General features: G+C 41.6%; 1 protein-coding gene across 48 annotated transcripts in view; it reads left to right on the top strand.

The window, feature by feature from the left end:
• ATXN2 (ataxin 2) overlaps positions 1-18,442 on the top strand; it is a 144,078-nt gene that overhangs the window by 123,832 nt on the left and 1,804 nt on the right. For 25 of the 48 annotated variants that reach the window (XM_063647097.1, XM_063647079.1, XM_063647094.1 and 22 more), the window contains 5 exons: positions 1,825-2,009; positions 2,327-2,459; positions 7,802-7,855; positions 15,090-15,235; positions 16,200-16,427. In XM_063647097.1, coding sequence (XP_063503167.1) covers positions 1,825-2,009; positions 2,327-2,459; positions 7,802-7,855; positions 15,090-15,235; positions 16,200-16,427 — 746 coding nt within the window. Of the gene's footprint in view, positions 1-1,824; positions 2,010-2,326; positions 2,460-7,801; positions 7,856-15,089; positions 15,236-16,199; positions 16,428-17,335; positions 17,411-18,442 lie in introns of all 48 variants that reach the window. The other 23 variants (XM_063647098.1, XM_063647096.1, XM_063647095.1 and 20 more) reach the window with 2 other exon arrangements.

Raw genomic sequence — 18,442 nt, 5'->3', positions numbered from 1 at the left:
AAAATAAATAAAAATAAAGTTTATCTTTAAGGTTTTGTACATTTTTTTCAGTGTATGCCTTAGGTAGGTTCTTTTTTAATGTTAGTGTAACCCAGGGACTTCTCTTCCATTGCATCTTCTAAGTAATTACTTATGAAGTACCATATATGAAGGCTATTGCTGTCTATATGTTAGTTTTTACCCTGCTCCTTTACTAAATTCCAATCCTTTGAGGTATTGGATAAAAATGTTTTTAACATTTTTCAAATAACAGGCAGAGTCAAGGGCTTGGTTTCTTTTCTTCCCCTCCTGTCCCCTACCCTCCCCTTTTTTGAGACAGAGTCTCACTTCTTCGCCCAGGCTGGAGTGCAGTGGTGCAATTATGGCTTACTGCGGCATCTACCTCCCTGGCTAAAACGTTCCTCCCACCTCAGCCTCCTGAGTAGCTGGGACCATAGATGCACAGCACCGCGGCTGGCTAATATTTTTTGTATTTTTTGTGGAGACTGTCTCCCCATGTTGCCCAGGGTGGTCCCAAATTCATGAGCTCAAGCAGTCCGCTCGCCCTGGCCTCCTAAAGTGCAGGGATTATAAGCGTGAGCCACTGCGCCTGGCCTGGGGATCATGTTTTAACATGAGAATTGGTGGAGACAAACACATGATATCTAAATAATAGCACCATAGTATACTTCACTAGCTTTTTAATTATTTTTTAAATATACAGGAAGGTAATAAGTAACAAAGTAATAATAGTGAATAGTTTAAGCTCAGCATAATCGGACAAACTTTCATTTGATAAAAGCGATAATTAGTTTTCAGTGGCTTTTTTGTCTACCAAAAGGAGGTGCTTTTTAAATACGTGCATCCAAGATAAAATATAAAAAAATGTTCAGGTTTGCTTTTCTACATAGATAAAATAATATGTAACTAGCTCTCCCAGATTTCAGCAACAGTCAGTGAATGTTTAGCCACAAATTTGCAGTTAATTGTATAATCAGTTCTTAGGATTTTATGAACAAGTTCTATATTCTTTGTGCCTTATACCTAGTTGTAAGCAGTCATTCCACAATTATTTTCCTGAAGTGGCTTGGTTAATGCAACACCAGAAACAGGTCACAGACAATAGTGCTGTAAGAAATGTGGGAGGAAAGAGGCACATGGGAAGTAGCTAGCTCGTGCTGGAGGAACTGGAAAAAAACCTCACATGGGAGATGACAGTTGAGCTGAATTCTTAACTAGAGTTGTAACAGGGAGAGGCCCTTACATGCAGACCACCTGTATGGATTAAGATAAGACATAAAGTAATCTTTTAAAAGAACTATTATTTAGAAACCTGGTATATGGTGCTGTGTTATACTGGGTTTGAGAAAGAATAGGAAGTGTTACAAGGATTCAGTGGTTGGAAATTAAGGAAGATAGAAGGTTAGTGTTGGATCTGTTTTGGCTCTTTGGTCATGCTTTTGTTTTTCTCAAAATGAATGCAGTGCCTGTCCCAGAAAATACCATATGAGAAGCGATTTCATAATGCTGTGAGAGTCTGTTACAGGGACTTGATCAAGTCTGAGGGCCATCAGAGAAAGTCCCTCTGAGGAAGTTGCTTTCAAGCTGACACCTGAAGGATGAGGCAGAATTATCCCAGCTGGGATTTGGGAACTGGTGTTTGAGGCTGAGGACTAGCATGCATGACAGGAAAACAACCCAGAGTGACAGAAATGGGAGTGGTATGAGATGGCATCAGAGACGCAGATGCAGGGTCAAATCATTCAAAGCCTCCTAGACCATGTGAACACATGTATTATGCTGTGGAGATACTGTTTAATAGGCAGTCTGCTTTTTTTTATGCAGTACCAAATATGCCCCAACAGCGGCAAGACCAGCATCATCAGAGTGCCATGATGCACCCAGCGTCAGCAGCGGGCCCACCGATTGCAGCCACCCCACCAGCTTACTCCACGCAATATGTTGCCTACAGTCCTCAGCAGTTCCCAAATCAGCCCCTTGTTCAGCATGTGCCACATTATCAGTCTCAGGTAAGGCTGGTAGGGCCTAACTCTTAATTTTTGTACCATATAAAAAAACTTTTAATATGGTAAAGGGATTTTCCTTTATAATTTTTGCTTTTGTGTGATGGTAGGGTAGATAGCTAAGGACTTGGGGACCCTTTTTAATATATATTCGAAGGTTACTGATCTTTGTAAGAGGTTCAGAGGAAACAGCCAAGAAAGATTTGAGAGTTTACAGCTGTTTCTGGAAATCTGGAAACCATGGAGTTAAAAATCTTAACTAAAGTCTGCTTGGCTCTATTTGCAGTGTTAATGTTATTTCTTTATTTTTTGTTTGAACACAGCATCCTCATGTCTATAGTCCTGTAATACAGGGTAATGCTAGAATGATGGCACCACCAACACATGCCCAGCCTGGTTTAGTATCTTCTTCAGCAACTCAGTACGGGGCTCATGAGCAGACGCATGCGATGTATGGTAGGAAGCACTTTGTTTGTCTCTTCCAGTGTGTGTGACTCTTCTTAATTTAAGTTTCCGAAAACATACTCTATCTAAGAATAACCTGACCTTTTATGACATTGAGAGTCAAGAATCTGAAGGAAAAGATGAACCCATTTCTTTGCCTGACTTGCTTTATAACTTTTGGCAAATAGTTTCTACTTCTGTACCTGGTCTTCAGATCTCTCTCCTGCTTTAACTAAAATGTAATGATGTATATAATGGCAAAGCATCTTTGTGGAGAAAGGTACCTTTCTCCTCTTCCTCATCAGTATTATACTTTGGTATATCCTGCCTATGACATGCAAGAGAATTTTATAATAATAAAAGCATAAAGGTGTTCTCCAGCATGAAAACATTTTGCTTCACTACTTGATCTGAGGGTCACTGGCATTACATATTTTTTTTTGCTGTTTGTTATAATGATAATGCTATGTTTCTACATCATGCTGTATTTTAAGTGGTTGAATATTATGTAATATTAGATATATTTTAGACATGAGTCACACTTTAAATATAACCAATGTGAACAGAATGCTGAAATGAAAATGAGAAGTATTTTATGTAAAACTAAGCAGTATTTATATGTGAGAATAATAAGCAAAAAACCCATCTTCGTTTTGTGACTAAACAGAGAAATTTGTGTAGATCAACTTAGCAGCTGTCTAAAGTACCAAAATAATAGATTTTTCACTGTTGATAATTTAAAATAAAATGTCCATTTGTATATCTTATGATACAGAATTTATGGATTGCTTCAAATGTTTTTCAGAATATGCTTTTAAATAGTACTGATTTCATTAAGATGTTTTGTTCTGAATATTTCTGAGAACTCCTGTGGTGTCTTTTAGTTTTCCTATTTGCATTTTTGGTTGTTTGGAGTAGGGGATAATTTTGGTTTATTGATACAGTTGAAAAGTGTACTGCTATGAGAATGAGATTATGGTTACATGTAACTACATGGACATTTCATTTTTAAAACTTCTTCGAACTTCTTGAAATACTAAGAATACAAAATTTTTAAGTTTAGATGTCCTAAACGAGTATGTTTAGGCAAAATTGAGTTATTTAAGAATTTACAGGCTGGGCGCAGTGGCTCACGCCTGTAATCCCCGCACTTTGGGAGGCCAAGGCTGGCGGATCATGAGGTCAGGAGATCGAGACCAGCCTGGCCAACATGGTGAAACCCCATCTCTACTAAAAATCCAAAAAATTGGCTGGGTGTGGTGGCATGCACCTGTAGTCCCGGCTACTTGGGAGGCTGAGGCAGCAGAATTGCTTGAACTCGGGAGGCACAGGTTGCAGTGAGCCGAGATCACGCCACTACACTCTAGCCTGAGCTACAGAGTGAGACTCCGTCTCAAAAAAAAAAAGGAATTTACAGATTTCTGACAAACCCTCTTCTTGAGACATTACTACTTTTCATCCCACCTCTATCCTTTTTGAAGAATAAAAGTTTTAACATTCCGTAGGTTAATGAGAATAGGACTTGGGCAGCAGCAATCATTCTTCCTGTCACCTGTAACCCACAGCTTATGCTTTCTTCCTGGAGGTTCTTGTCTGCCACAAAGGCTCACTGCTGATGGGAATTTGTATATGATCAAAGGTGTTTAGTTTTATAAAACACTTAAGTCCAGTCTTAATTTTCCACATTATCACTTTCAATTTTGTATTGTGGATTATGCATTTTAAATAAAAAATTGTGTGATTGCTACATTTTGGAAAACATTTTTTTCAAGAGGCCCATCCATAATTTAATTGTAAAAGATACTGACAAACTGACTTGGTTTATTATTTTGGTTATGACCCCGTCATTTGACTTGTCTTTAGTTGTCTTAACGGGGACTGAATATGCATGCAAAGGCACGATTGATTTATCACGCTGGCTTTTATGCAACTTGTATATATTTTAACAATTTTCCAGTTTGCTAAAGGCTTAGGTTAAAAGTTCATTATGATTGTTTATACATTTCTGGTGAATACATCATGATTTAATAAGTGGAAAGAACATCTCTTTCCTTCCATTTTCTGGCATACTCCCCTTGGAATCAGATCTGAAACTTTAAAGCTAAAATTTCCATTGCATTTGGAGAGTAGTTATTTGTGTACCCATGCTTTTGAGACATTGTAGCAATAATACTGTAATGTTGAGCAGAATCTTTCTCCTCATTGTGTTCATTCACTGCCAACATCTGGCTTCATCTTTTGGATGAATGTTCATTGGTTTTGAAACAGCCTATAGGGTAAATACTGTGTTTGAGGTACAGATGATTTTCATAACTACTTCCTAGAACATGTCCATTTGAAGAGCAGTGGGGCCTTAGACCCCAAAGTCCATTTATGTATGGGCAAATAGGCAATGTTGCAAACAAAACAAAGCACTAGATCTAATGTCCAGTGAAATCTGGAATGAACTAGTCATTAGAGCCAGTTCTTTCATGCCAGGAGAAAGTTACTCAGCCAAATCTGAACTCCTCTCCTGCAGTTTACACAGGTGGTATTTAATTGCTGTCTGTATGGAGGCGGGCTAGGAGCAAGGCTGTGGACTTGTTGTGATTGTCACTAGTTAATCAAGATTCCCTTTGTGGTGCTTAAGACCCTAAAAAGGATACTAGGAGCTGGGCATGGTGGCTCACACCTGTAATCCAAGAACTTGGGGAGGCTGAAGTGGAGGATCGCTTAGCCCAGGTGTTCAAGATCAGTCTAGGCAAGATGGCGAGATCCCATCTCTACCAAAAAATAAAATAAAATAAAGCCCAGTCATGGTGGCACGTGCCTGTAGTCCCACCTACACAGGAAGCTGAGATGGGAGGATCACTTGAGTCCAGGACTTTGAGGCTACAGTGAGCTATCATGGCATCACTGTAATCCAGCCTGGGTGACAGAGCAAGACCCTGTCTCTATTTAAAAAAAAGAAAACATTAGAAAGAATTGTTTAGTTCTATGCCATCATAAGCCATAATTTAATCTGCTTAAGTGTGTTCTTCATTAAATCTTCAGTGATTTATTTCAATTATTAGACTTTCAAAGCCTTATATCAAATATAAACAAAATTTGAAGGTACATTCTTATAAACTACAACAAACTTACATAGAAGTGTTAATTTTATACTCATCTTCCCTGAACAATTTATATTTTATAAATATATTAAATATATTGTCATAAATTTTCTCAAAGGAACCAAATACTTTGAGTATGAATTGTGCTTTTCTTTTTAAGCTACATCCTATCTAGGTTTTTAAAACATTTAATGCAAACAGAAGAACATGCACCCAGATGTTGGTGACAATTTTATGTCACCTTTTCTCATTCATTAATTGTTAATGGCCATAGCCAAAGGCATTGAAAACATAGGACCACTAATGACTGCAAAATGAAATCCTGATTATTGTTTTTAAATTTTTAGTATGTTTAATACAAATATGCTAACATTACTGAACAGTTAAATTGATAAAATAGGGGAATTATTTTATTACATTCTAAAAAAGTATTGACCTTGTCCTCTTTCTAGCTATCTTAGAAAGGGCTTTTGTCAAAAACCTTATCTCTTTGATGTCTCTTTTTTTGAGATGGAGTCTCTCCCTGTCGCCCAGGCTGGAGTGCAGTGGCGTGATCTCGGCTTACTGCACGCTCTGCCTCCTGGGTTCACGCCATTCTCCTGCCTCAGCCTCCTGAGTAGCTGGGACTACAGGTGCCCGCCACCACGCCCGGCTAATTTTTTGTATTTTGTTTAGTAGAGATGGGGGTTCACTGTGTTAGTCAGGATGGTCTCGATCTCCTGACCTCGTGATCCACCCGCCTCGGCCTCCCAAAGTGCTGGGATTACAGGCATGAGCCACTGTGCCCAGCCTCTTTTTTTTTTTTTTTTTTTTTTGAGACGGAGTCTCCCTCTGCCGCCCAGGCTGGAGTGCAGTGGCATGATCTCAGCTCCCTGCAAACTCCGCCTCCTGGGTTCAAGCAGTTCTCCTGCCTCAGCCTCCTGAGTAGCTGGGACTACAGGTGCCCGCCACCACACCTGGCTAATTTTTGTATTTTTAGTAGAGACAGGGTTTCACCATGTTGGTCAGGCTGGTCTTGAACTCCCGACCTCAGGTGATCCACCTGCCTCAGCCTCCCAAAGTGCTGGGATTACAGGCGTGAGCCACTGCCCCCGGCCTCTTTGATATCTCTTAATGTAACTTCCATCATTGCCTCTACCCCATCCCTTCTAAGAAGTTACTTTAATTTTTTTTCCTCTCACATCTACTCTTCTTTTTTTTTTTTTTTTTTTTTTTTGAGGTAGTCTCACTCTGTCACCCATTCTGAAGTGCAGCGGTGCGATCTCAGCTCACTGCAACATCTGCCTCCCAGGTTCAAGTGATTTTTCTGCCTCAGCCTCCCGAGTAGGTGGGACTACAGGTGTGCGCCACCACGACCGGCCAATTTTTGTATTTTTAGTAGAGACAGGGTTTCACCGTCTTGGCCAGGCTGGTCTCGAACTTCTGACCTTGTGATTTGTCTGCCTAGGCCTCCCAAAGTGCTGGGATTACAGATGTGAGCCACTGCACCCAGCCTCACATCTACTCTTCTAATCCATCTAATTTTGTTTTATGGCGATGCTTTTACCTTTCAGAAACAGTAATAATACAACTTTTCCGACTAACTAGAGCCATTAGGAAGAATTAGATCCAGAATCCTTTTTTGGTTTGTTTTTGGTAGTTTAATGCAGATAAGTAAGAAAATACAGTAAGTAAAAAAAAAAAAAAGAAAAGCATCCATAATCCCTCCACCTGACAACTGCCTTTTAACATTTTGATGTGTATCCTTCCAGGTGTATTTAAATACACTGAAATACCCTACGTCTTTATATAGACATGTTTTAATAAATAATATTCATGTTTATATTCTTGCTATGATCCTAAATTTTTGGATCCATTACTAGATAATCTTTCAGGATAATGATATTTCCATTAGTAATGTTTTGCAAAATTGTGTGTCTATTGAATTAAACTTGTAAAATATTGTTTTATTTTGGTACATGATTTATATCAAGGTTGTTCAGTAGAATGCCATGTTGGTCTTTTTATTAGATAATGATTTTATTCCTTTCACTTTTAAGCAAGTCAGCATGACAACTTGACACCTAAGTACAGAAGAACAGTGTCTTCCGGTTTAGTCCTTTCTTTGAAAATTCTGTAGCAGTGTTTAAAGTGCTTGTCATCTCTTATAAAAATGAATATGCATGAATACAAAAAGAAATTACTAATATGTCAACCTTTCCAGAAAATTCGGAAAATGCACACCTCAAAAGGCTAATTTACCTTTCTATTTCCCAAATTCAGCATGTCCCAAATTACCATACAACAAGGAGACAAGCCCTTCTTTCTACTTTGCCAGTGAGTTGGGTTTTTTATACTAATTTTTAATTGTACAGTAAAACACTTTTTAAAGAATACATGTTAAGGGAGTAGACTTGTTGAACAATATTTTCCTTGTGCCAGTCAAATTATTGAAAGTATTTATATACATAAATAATTCAGTTTTTAAAATGGAAATACCCAGTTTAAGAAGGCTGGAGTTAATGAAAAATGGAGTTGTTTCAGAAATCAATTTTTGCATACCAAGCAAATGTGACTGGGAAATGCCTAATATTTTCCTTGTTCAGAGAAACTTTTCCTAAACAGCTTTATACACACACACACACACACACACACACACGCACGCACACGCACACACGTACCAAGCCACAAGCTTGGTATAAACTTAAAATGTTTATTTATATTCTGATAAGAAGAAATTTATGCCTACCAGGAATTTTAATCGAATAGGAATGATGAAATACTAAGGGAAGAACTTTTCAGTCCTGTGCATGGCTAAAGGTTTAAAATATTCAGGAAGGGCCGGGCACAGTGGCTCACACCTGTAATCCCAGCGCTTTGGGAGGATGAGGCGGGTGGATCATCTGAGGTCAGCAGTTCAAGACCAGCCTAGCCAACATGGTAAAACTCCATCTCTACTAAAAAATACAAAATCAGCCATGCATGGTGGCATGCGCCTGTAATCTCAGCTACTAGGGAGGCTGAGGCAGGAGAATTGCTTGAACTTGGGAGGCAGAGGTTGCAGTGAGCCGAGGTCATGCCACTCCACTCCAGTGTGGGTGGCAGAGCGAGACTCTGTCTCAAAAAATAAAATATTCAGGAAGCAGACCCCTCAGGATATCTTGAGCTTAAGCAAGAGATCATGACCTCTCAGGTCATTATCTTGGACAGCACAGGTCCCCTTTCCCCACCTGGCAAAAAGTACAGAAATGGTTGCTCCTTCATGGAGAAAGTCTGGGCGGAGCTTTCTTTGGGAAATGAACTTGTAAGGTACATTTTTCCTATTTGTAGGGCAATTTGTAAAAATAAGGGCCGGACGCGGTGGCTCACGCCTGTAATCCCAGCACTTTGGGAGGCCGAGGTGGGTGGATCGCTTGAGGCCAGGAGTTTGATAACAGCCTGGCCAACATGGTGAAACCCTGTCTCTATCAAAAGCATGGTGGCACGCACCTGTAGTCCCAGGTACTTGGGAGGCTGAGGCACAAGATTTCCATGAACCCTGGAGGCGGAGGTTGCAGTGAGCCGAGATTGCACCACTGCACTCAGGCCTGGGCAACAGAGAGAGACTCTGTCTCAAAATAAAAAATAAAAATAAGGCTAGTCTTGGACTTTGGTATTTAAATAGGAAGGAGTACTAATATTTGTAGAAATCCTTTAGAAATTTGTGCCATTAATATTGTCACCTTGTATGAAATGTTGTGTTCTAGAGGATATTAAGGATTCAAATTTTATGTTAGGCACAACATTTTGAGTTATTTTGGGGTGACTCAATGTCTGACTCTACTAAATGCCATATTAGCATTTAAAATGCATTTGACCTTAAATCTTTGTTAATTATGCCATGACTTGGTATCCAAAAATAAGCTGATACATACATACATATATATGTGTGTGTGTATATATATGTATGTATATGTGTATATATATATTATTTATTTGGTGCTAGGAAATGTTAAATTTAATCCTTTAATAGATGCTCTTTAAAAAGGAGTCTTGCTGTATGTATATACTATTAAAGGGGAAACTATGTCTGTGATTGTAGTGTGTAAAAGATAGTCAGTAGGTGATTTTATTATGTACTCAATTTGAGGTCTCAAATGTAGTTATCCTCACCATCTTACTGTCTCTGTTAGTAGTTTGGTGTCGTTTTCCTGGTAAGTAGCTAAAAGGTCCTTAATCATTACACCTAAGCCTTAATTGCCTTAGCACAACTTCCCCTAAAAGGGAGTATCTGTACTTTTAAAAGAAACTAACAGTTGGGCTGCTAATTTAATCTGCTGCTTCATTTTCCCCTGTTCTAAGCCATTTTATGATGGTTTGATCAAGTTGCCTTTTATTCCCCTTTTAGAGTTTTCAACTTTCCTTCACTTCCCTTTTTCTGAATTTAACATCAGATTTACAAGTTGGAAGATTTTGTTTTGTTTTATAAGTTTTGCAATGCTGGTGATCTCTTATGACTTGTGCATCCAAAGTCAAAATGACAAAACCTAGTTACAAATTAAACACACAGCTTTCTGTACTTAATTTGCTTCAGTGAGATCACAGCTGAGGAAACTAGTTCTGGAATGTGGTTAGTGTTATTAAGGATTTTTGACTGATCATATGTTTAGAATCTTAAATATTTATGTCAAGGAACACTGAGTGGGAAACTTCTGGACTAGGTCTGGACCAAAGCAGCATATGTCTTTGATTATCTTTAATCTAAAAGATTTTATGAAGGCTACTTAAGTTTTATAAATAGAAGTTTAACTGATGAATAAATCAGAATTACAAATAAAATTAACTTTATTTTTAACCTTTCTGGGATCTTTAGCCAGAATGAGCATATATAACAAAAGCAGTGAAATAATATGCGTGGGTCAGAACCCACTGCCCTTCCCACTCCACTCTCCTTTTCCCTGATTCTCCTGTGTTTTTTCCTTGTTTACCTTATCTTGGTTCCTTTTTTTTTTATTATTATTTTTCTTTTGAGATGGAGTCTCACTCTGTCGTCCAGGCTGGAGTGCAGTGGCGCGATCTCGGCTCACTGCAACCTCCGCCTCCTAGGTTCAAGCAATTCTCTGCCTCAGCTTCCAGAGTAGCTGGGATTACAGGCGCCTGCTGCCACGCCCAGCTAATTTTTTTTTGTATTTTAGTAGAGACAGGGTTTCACCATCTTGGCCAGGCTAGTCTTGAACTCCTGACCTCGTGATCACCCGCCTCGGCCTCTGGTTCCTTTTTTGTCTCTCTTGTCTTCCAAGCTATTTTTTTCCTTGGCTTTTAAATTTTCTTCCTACCCCACTTGGTATCACTCTTACTTAACTGGCCTATCAAAGAACCGAACTGTATTTTTATTAGTATTGATTTAAAGTATAAGTTTCACATTTCTCCCAATTTATTATTATTATTTATTTATTTATTTATTTTATTTTATTTTATTTTTTGAGACGGAGTTTCGCTCTTGTTGCCCAAGCTGGAGTGCAATGGTGTGATACTGGATCACTGCAACCTCCACTTCCCGGGTTCAAGCTATTCTCCTTCCCCACTCTCCCGAGTAGCTGTGATTACAGGCGCCCGCCACCACGCCCAGCTAATTTTTGTATTTTTAGTAGAGACAGAGTTTCGCTGTGTTGGCCAAGCTGGTCTCGAACTCCTAACCTCAGTTGATCCGCCCGCCTCGGCCTCCCAAAATGCTGGGATTACAAGCGTGAGCCACCATGCCTGGCTCCATTTCTCCCAATTTCAAATTCAAGGAGGAGAAAAATTCCTGATTAAGGTACTTCCTTTCAGATCTTTTGAGCTAGAACAAAAAAAAACAAAGGGAAATATTTCTAATTAACTCTTTTTAAATCTTGCTTGCAACGTATGATACATATTTTACACATCCTTTGTGGTTTTTGTTCGTCTTGTTTTTAATCAATGCCTTGCAGTTCACTGGTATTTAGGTAGGGAAAGGATTTTGGTTTTGTTTTTTTTAAACAAAGCCTATGTACATTCACTCAGCCTGGGTATTTGTGCTATGCATGCAAATTAGCTATAGATTAGAACACTGTATTATAGTCTTTAAATACTGGTAAATTTAAATTGCAGAGATGCCTTTTAAAAATGCATAGTAAAAATATTTCATCTTTACTTTTCTCTTCAAATGATTTCAAGATTTTTACATTTTTCCAGTTGATGAATAACTTAATTATGAGATTTCATGGGCATAATTATTTTCTATATTTATTGTTACTTTTTAATATTCTTAATACTTTGCTTAGAAGGTATTTAAAAGTGAAATTTCAAACTTTTTAGTACAAAATTTCTTGAATAAATAAAATTACAAAAAAAAACAACAAACCTCTGAGATTCCGTACTGTATCTTTATGAACCTCTGTGAACAGAATTTGGGATTTGGGAATTGCTTTTCCTTAGACAGATTTAGATTGTTACAAATGACATTTTTAAGAGGCTGGGGTGGTGGTAGGGGGTTAGTGCTAATGGTTTAACAGTAGGGCATGGACAACTATAGACATCACTATCCAGTAGAACGTTTTGTGGCTGGGCGCGGTGGCTCACGCCTGTAATCCCAGCACTTTGGGAGGCCAAGACGAGTGGATCACCTGAGGTCAGGAGTTCAAGACCAGCCAGACCAACATGGTGAAACCCTGTCTCTACTAAAAATACAAAAAAGTTGCCAGGCGCGCCTGTAGTCCCAGCTACTCAGGAGGCTGACACGGGAGAATCGCTTGAACCCGGGAGGCAGAGGTTGCGGTGAGCCGATATCACACCACTGCACTCCACCCTGGGCAACAGAGCGAGACGCCGTCTCAAAAGAACAACAAAACTGCACTGTCCACCGTAGTAGCTACTTAGCTGTATGTGGCTTTTTTATTATTCAAAAATAAATTTTTAGGCCGGATGCAGTTGCTCACACCTGTAATCCCAACACTTTGGGAGGCCGAGGTGGACGGATCACTTGAGGCCAGGAGTTTGAGACCAGCCTGGCCAACATGGTGAAACCCCGTCTCTACTAAAAATACAAAAATTAGCCAGGTAATCCCAGCTACTCGGAGGCTGAGGCAGGAGAATCACTTTAACCCAGGAGGCGGAGGCTGCAGTGAGCCGAGATCACGCCACTGCACTCCAGCCTGGGTGACAGCAAGACTGGGTCTCAAAAATAAACAAACATGGCCTGGCGCAGTGGCTCATGCCCGTAATCCCAGCACTTTGGGAGGACAAGGCGGATGGATCACTTGAGGCCAGTAGTTCGAGACCAGCCTGGCCAACATGGTGAAACCCGTCTCTACTAAAAATACAAAAATCAGCCAGGCATGGTGATGCTTGCCTATAGTTCCAGCTACTTGGGAGGCTGAGGCAGGAGAATCACTCGAACCCGGGAGGTGGAGGTTGCAGTGAGCCAAGATGGTGCCCCTGCACTCCAGCCTGGGCAACAGAGCGAGACTCTGTCAAAAATTAAACAAATAAATACATTTTAAAAATGAACGTAAGATTTTTACAAGAACAACAAACTCAGGTTCGAAATTTACATCAAATCTTTTAGACCAAGTCAGTGCCTGTACAACTTGGGGGAGCTGGAAGTAAACTTAATGAGTATGATGATGATGGAGGGCCTGTTAATAAGCCACCAAGTTAGAAAAAAAGGACTGTCTTCATAGACTCATGGGACTGTGAAGCTCAGGAAGGCTTCATCGTTCGTACATCATTTGTTCTAGCTCCCAGAAGACATTCACTACTCTTAAAAACATTCAGAGAATATGTTGCCACAGTTTTCTTGTTAAAATGTTCTGGCATATGTTAATTCCTACAGTCTGGAAAATTTTCCCTGTGTATAAACAAAGCTGCTGTATCCAGTCTAAACTGGATATGAAGGAATATTAATGCCAGCTGTGGCATTGGCAGTGGATGCACAGGTGATCCTAGAACTGGCTCTTTGCCTTGCCCTTTCCTCTGCTAAGAGATAGCTTTGCAGCTGGAGACGTAACTGTTTGGGCTGGAGAGTTGGTGGCCCTTAGCCCTACAACACCTAGGATTATAGAACTGCGCCATGTGCCTAGCCTAACCCTCTGCACACCATTTACGTGGAATATACCCAGAGTTGTCTATGCTGGTGACTCGGCAGCCTTGCCTACCAGACTGCTGGAACTAGGGTGCCTGTTCCCAAAGCTGTGCTTGCTTCTCTCCCCAATCAGTCCTGCATATGTCTGTGTTTGCTAACACGTTATATGAAGAATGTGGGGAACTATTTTGGAATCATTTCTGTGTATGGGCTTATTATCTTGAGGGATTTTAGGATTCGTTTCTCAAGAGAGGGCTGGGAACTACACCTTGCTAGAGTTATCTTGAGAACGCTCTGTTCTCAGCTCATTGCCACGTGGAGGTTAGTTTTGTACCATCAGTGTGCTGTCCGTAGTCACTGGAAGCAGTGAACACATCCTACTCTGCTTCTGATTCTCAACTTACTGTTTTTGAAACACATGAACAGGCTGGGCACGGTGGCTCACGTCTGTAATCCCAGCACTTTGGGAGGCTGAAGTGGGCGGATCATTTGAGGTCAGGAGTTTGAGATCAGCCTGGCCAGCATGGCAAAACCCCATCTCTACTAAAAATACAAAAATTAGCTGGGCGTGCTGGCACATGCCTGTAATCTCAGCTACTCAGGAGGCTGAGGCAGGAGAATTGCTTGAACCTGGAAGGCAGAGGTTGCAGTGAGCCTGGGCAACAGAGTGAGTGAGACTTATATCTCAAAAAAAAAAAACAAAACAAAACTGAAAGACATGAAGAAATGGTTTTTGTACCAAGGTTTGGCCCACGCTGAGATTCACAAAGAACTGGCTTTCAGTTCTTATCTTTATTTTGATTTAAACTGGCCCATCATGTTGTCCTTTGAAGTTAGTCCAGTAAATTTCTTTCTAAAGGGCTGGGGCACTCAGAAGGGAGTTTACTTTTCTATATTTATTTCATAAAGCAAAGATGGGAGATCCTCCATTAGGGCCTGGGAAGTAAACTGAGTGGCAGAGGGGCTCCTGTGATTAGCTGAGAGAGATTGTGGTCCTTCGGCCCTGATGATAGATCCCTGGCCTTGCCACATACCATACACAGTGCCCGCACCCCCACCCCCCGCCACACCCAATATAGTCTGTGCCCTCAGGACATTGCTCCAGGGCAGTAGCATGGTGAGGTTAGCCAGATGATGGCCTTGAGCTAAAGAGTGTGCACCTAAAATGCACTTGTTTGAGTAGTTTCTGCCTATGCCTTCAAGTCGCCTTTTTGGGAAAACCTAGTGATCGTTAAGAGTAAATGCAAACTAATTTGATTTTAATATCATATGTAGAGCTGTATTATATGAACCAAATGCTAGTCTGTTAAGCAATAGCTACACTTATTTTTTCAAGACAATGGATGGTTTAAATGGAGTCATCTATAGAAATTGGTAGTGGCGTGAGTTATGCATTGTAACCATCAAGGAAGTTCAGTTGATGAAGTGTAGAGGAGCGATGGAAGTTGTCACACATCGGTTGTGTACATGCTCCTTTTTCTTTCACTTTAGTTTCCACGGGCTCCCTTGCTCAGCAGTATGCGCACCCTAATGCTACCCTGCACCCACATACTCCACACCCTCAGCCTTCAGCTACCCCCACTGGACAGCAGCAAAGCCAACATGGTGGAAGTCATCCTGCACCCAGTCCTGTTCAGGTAAGGGCAACTCAGAGGTCTGCATGGAGTGGCTTCCTCATCCTAGTATCTGAGTGCTTTCTTCAGGTGCCAGGTACCGTGTCGTCAGAACACATGGCATGTCCACCCTCGTGAAGATGGATACAGCTGTGCCCCTGGGGTGGTGGTTTTAAGAATCAAATTTAAAGGCTGGGCGCAGTGGCTCACGCCTGTAATCCCAGCACTTTGGGAGGCCGAGGCGGGTGGATCATGAGGTCAGGAGATTGAGACCATCCTGGCGAACACTATGAAACTCCGTCTCTAATGAAAATACAAAAAAATTAGCTGGGCGTGGTGGCGGGCGCCTGTAGTCCCAGCTACTCGGGAGGCTGAGGAAGGAGAATGGCATGAACCCGGGAGGCAGAGCTTGCAGTGAGCAGAGATCGCGCCACTGCACTCCAGCTTGGACAACAGAGCGAGACTCTCTCAAAAAAATAAAAAATTAAAAAAAAAAGAATCACATTTAAGATACATGTTGATAATAAGGTGATTGGATAAGCTCTGGAAACTTGCAGTAATGAAAAATCAAATTTAACATAAAGTTCATAAGGCAAATTCCTATTTGCTTGGGACTTTTAAATTTTAATTTTTAAGGTTTATGTGATGAGGTTATTTTCCTATGAGCTTCTTGAATTATGTTTGCTAATGGAGGCAGTTAAAGATGTCTTTGATTATCTATCAGTTCCCTGGGGCAGTAGTCTTGTTTGACTTTAATATGCTCAGAAGTTTCTAACTGCCAGGCTGAGAATCAGGCTTCTGTGCCCCAGAAAGGAGTGTCCAGATGGGAGGCACCTCCAGCCTCGCTTTTACCACCCTGTACCTTCCCCTGTACTTTCCAGTGCCCCTCATCATAGGCCCACGTGTACAAAGCTTAGCTTTGTGAGTATCCCTTGGCTGCTTTTCATTAAAGAAGTTTTCCTCTCAATTCTTTCCTGTCGCTTTGCAGCACCATCAGCACCAGGCTGCCCAGGCTCTCCATCTGGCCAGTCCACAGCAGCAGTCAGCCATTTACCACGCGGGGCTTGCGCCAACTCCACCCTCCATGACACCTGCCTCCAACACGCAGTCGCCACAGAATAGTTTCCCAGCAGCACAACAGACCGTCTTTACGATCCATCCTTCTCATGTTCAGCCGGCGTATACCAACCCACCCCACATGGCCCACGTACCTCAGGTAAACCAGCTTTAGCCAACTTTCTGTGAAGGCCAAGTAGAATGTGAATGTTATCAGTAAGCAGCTAGAGGCTCTCCCAGCTAGGAAACCCTGTGTGTCATGCCATTTGCCTGTCTCCCTTTCCCTCTCAAATACACGTGATCTGGCCCTAAGGGAATGTTTGTGTGGTTTTGTCATGGGATCAGTGAAGGTGCTGATTGGTCAGGCCTTTAGTTTTCCAACTGAGACCTTAAAAATATCTTTGACTCTGGAATGCAACTCAGTCCTTCTTTCCTTTCTGTGTCTGCTTTGCTACGTCTATATAGCCTCACTACTATATATATGTGTACATATATATCCCCCTACACACTTACCTTGGAAGCCAGGCAGGGATGATGGCCTTCACAGAGTTTCAGCTCTCTGAGGTGACTACCGGGGCCTGTCAACTTGATTGTTACTCACATGAGTTCCAGACACATCTTTCCAATTGTTTTCCCTGGTTATCCATATATCTGCTTTGACCATAAGTTGTACTCTTGAGAGGGCTTGGCCTTGGACATTGGTGCAGTGTAACTAGAAGCTGGAAGCACCCAGGTGGTCCCATTTTTCTTTAAGAGCAGCCCTGGAAGCACTTTGGAGCTCACCTCCAGTGTAAGCTGCTACAGGTGAAAGGTGTGCTTGCCATCTCAGTGGTTGCTGTCTGCATCAGCTGCTGACAAAGGTCCCTGCACTCCAGGGCCCAGGGGATTGTCTTAATGAGGAGAAGGAGCTGCACTGAAGTTGGGCTCTAACGCTGGCCTTGAGGCCCTCCCTGGGGCTGTTACGGGTGAACTGGCTGTATTAGATGTCTCTGCTACTTTCATAACAGAACTCTCTGAGGCGGGTCTAAGTGAGACCTGCCACAATGAATTCCATTTCCTGTTAAATAGTGCGCCAGTGAGGCTCTGGCAAGGTGTGGGCTAGAGATGCGACTCAGTTGGATCTATCTCTCAGAAGGCTACCTTGTAAGTAGAGTTCCACAGCTCTGGGAAGTTTGGGCGTCCTCACCCTGCAAAGTTTAGGTTCTGTGGTGTAGCGCACTGCAGTTGATTTGCTTTTTGATAGTGGGGAGGGAAGCCGGTTTGGTCCATGTGGGCCAGCGTGGTTTGGTGGAGTCAGCTTCGTAAGAGCTGGGGTCCTGTAGGTGTCTAGCAGAGGCTGGTGGCTAAGTAGGCATGTGAACTTACATGTAAGTCAGGGATCCCTAAAACCTCACTCAGTTTTTGTGCTGAAAGGGCAAAAAGGTTAACACAGGGAAGCTCAAATATGTCATGTGCCCATTTGAATATGTGAGAGTAAAAACGGCATTTCTTCCAAGACTTATCATAGTCTAGAACAGTGCACAGTGTGGGAAAAAGGAAACAAGGGCTCTTCCTGGCCCTGCCAACCCCCTGCAGCACTGGAATCTGGCTGTTTGGGCTGACCAAAATCACCTTTCCAACTTGACAGTGAGTGAGACCAGGTTGAACTTGGTACAGAGACACTGGGCTGGCCCAGATGACTTCAGGTTATTCCTTTCCATCTCACTGGAGCCATTAAGAACTCCAACTCGTCCTCCTCCTCCTGCTCCATCAGCGTATCTCTGAGAGAGTCACAGGGGCCTAAGAATCTCTTTTCACTGCCTGGTGAGCAGACCAGAAGCAGAGGGAGAGAGGTAAATTAACAGAGGTCCACGTAATTCACATACTGGACTGTGACAGTCTCTGCTTATTAATGTAGTAATCTGCTTTCCTATTTGAAAGGGATGTTATCTGCAAAACTACCTCAGGCCCCACATGGCAGCCTGATTCTGAAGCATCATTGAATCTTGTATGATATTAAGTTGAGAAAGCTGCCCTTGGATCCAGTGTCTAATCTTTGTGAAGATCTTACCCCATACGTAGAATACAATGATCAGAAATGTCAAGGGTTAGGACAGCACAGCCCTGACTTCTATCCAGGCTCAGTTGGTGCCTGCTCCCTGACCCTTGCAGGATCTGCCCAAAGGTGAAGCGCGT

The sequence above is a fragment of the Pongo pygmaeus genome, chromosome 10, assembly GCF_028885625.2.
Source record: "Pongo pygmaeus isolate AG05252 chromosome 10, NHGRI_mPonPyg2-v2.0_pri, whole genome shotgun sequence".
Lineage (NCBI taxonomy): Eukaryota > Metazoa > Chordata > Mammalia > Primates > Hominidae > Pongo > Pongo pygmaeus.
The sequence above is the reverse complement of the archived record's forward strand: the minus strand, read 5'-3'. Positions and strand labels throughout refer to the sequence as shown.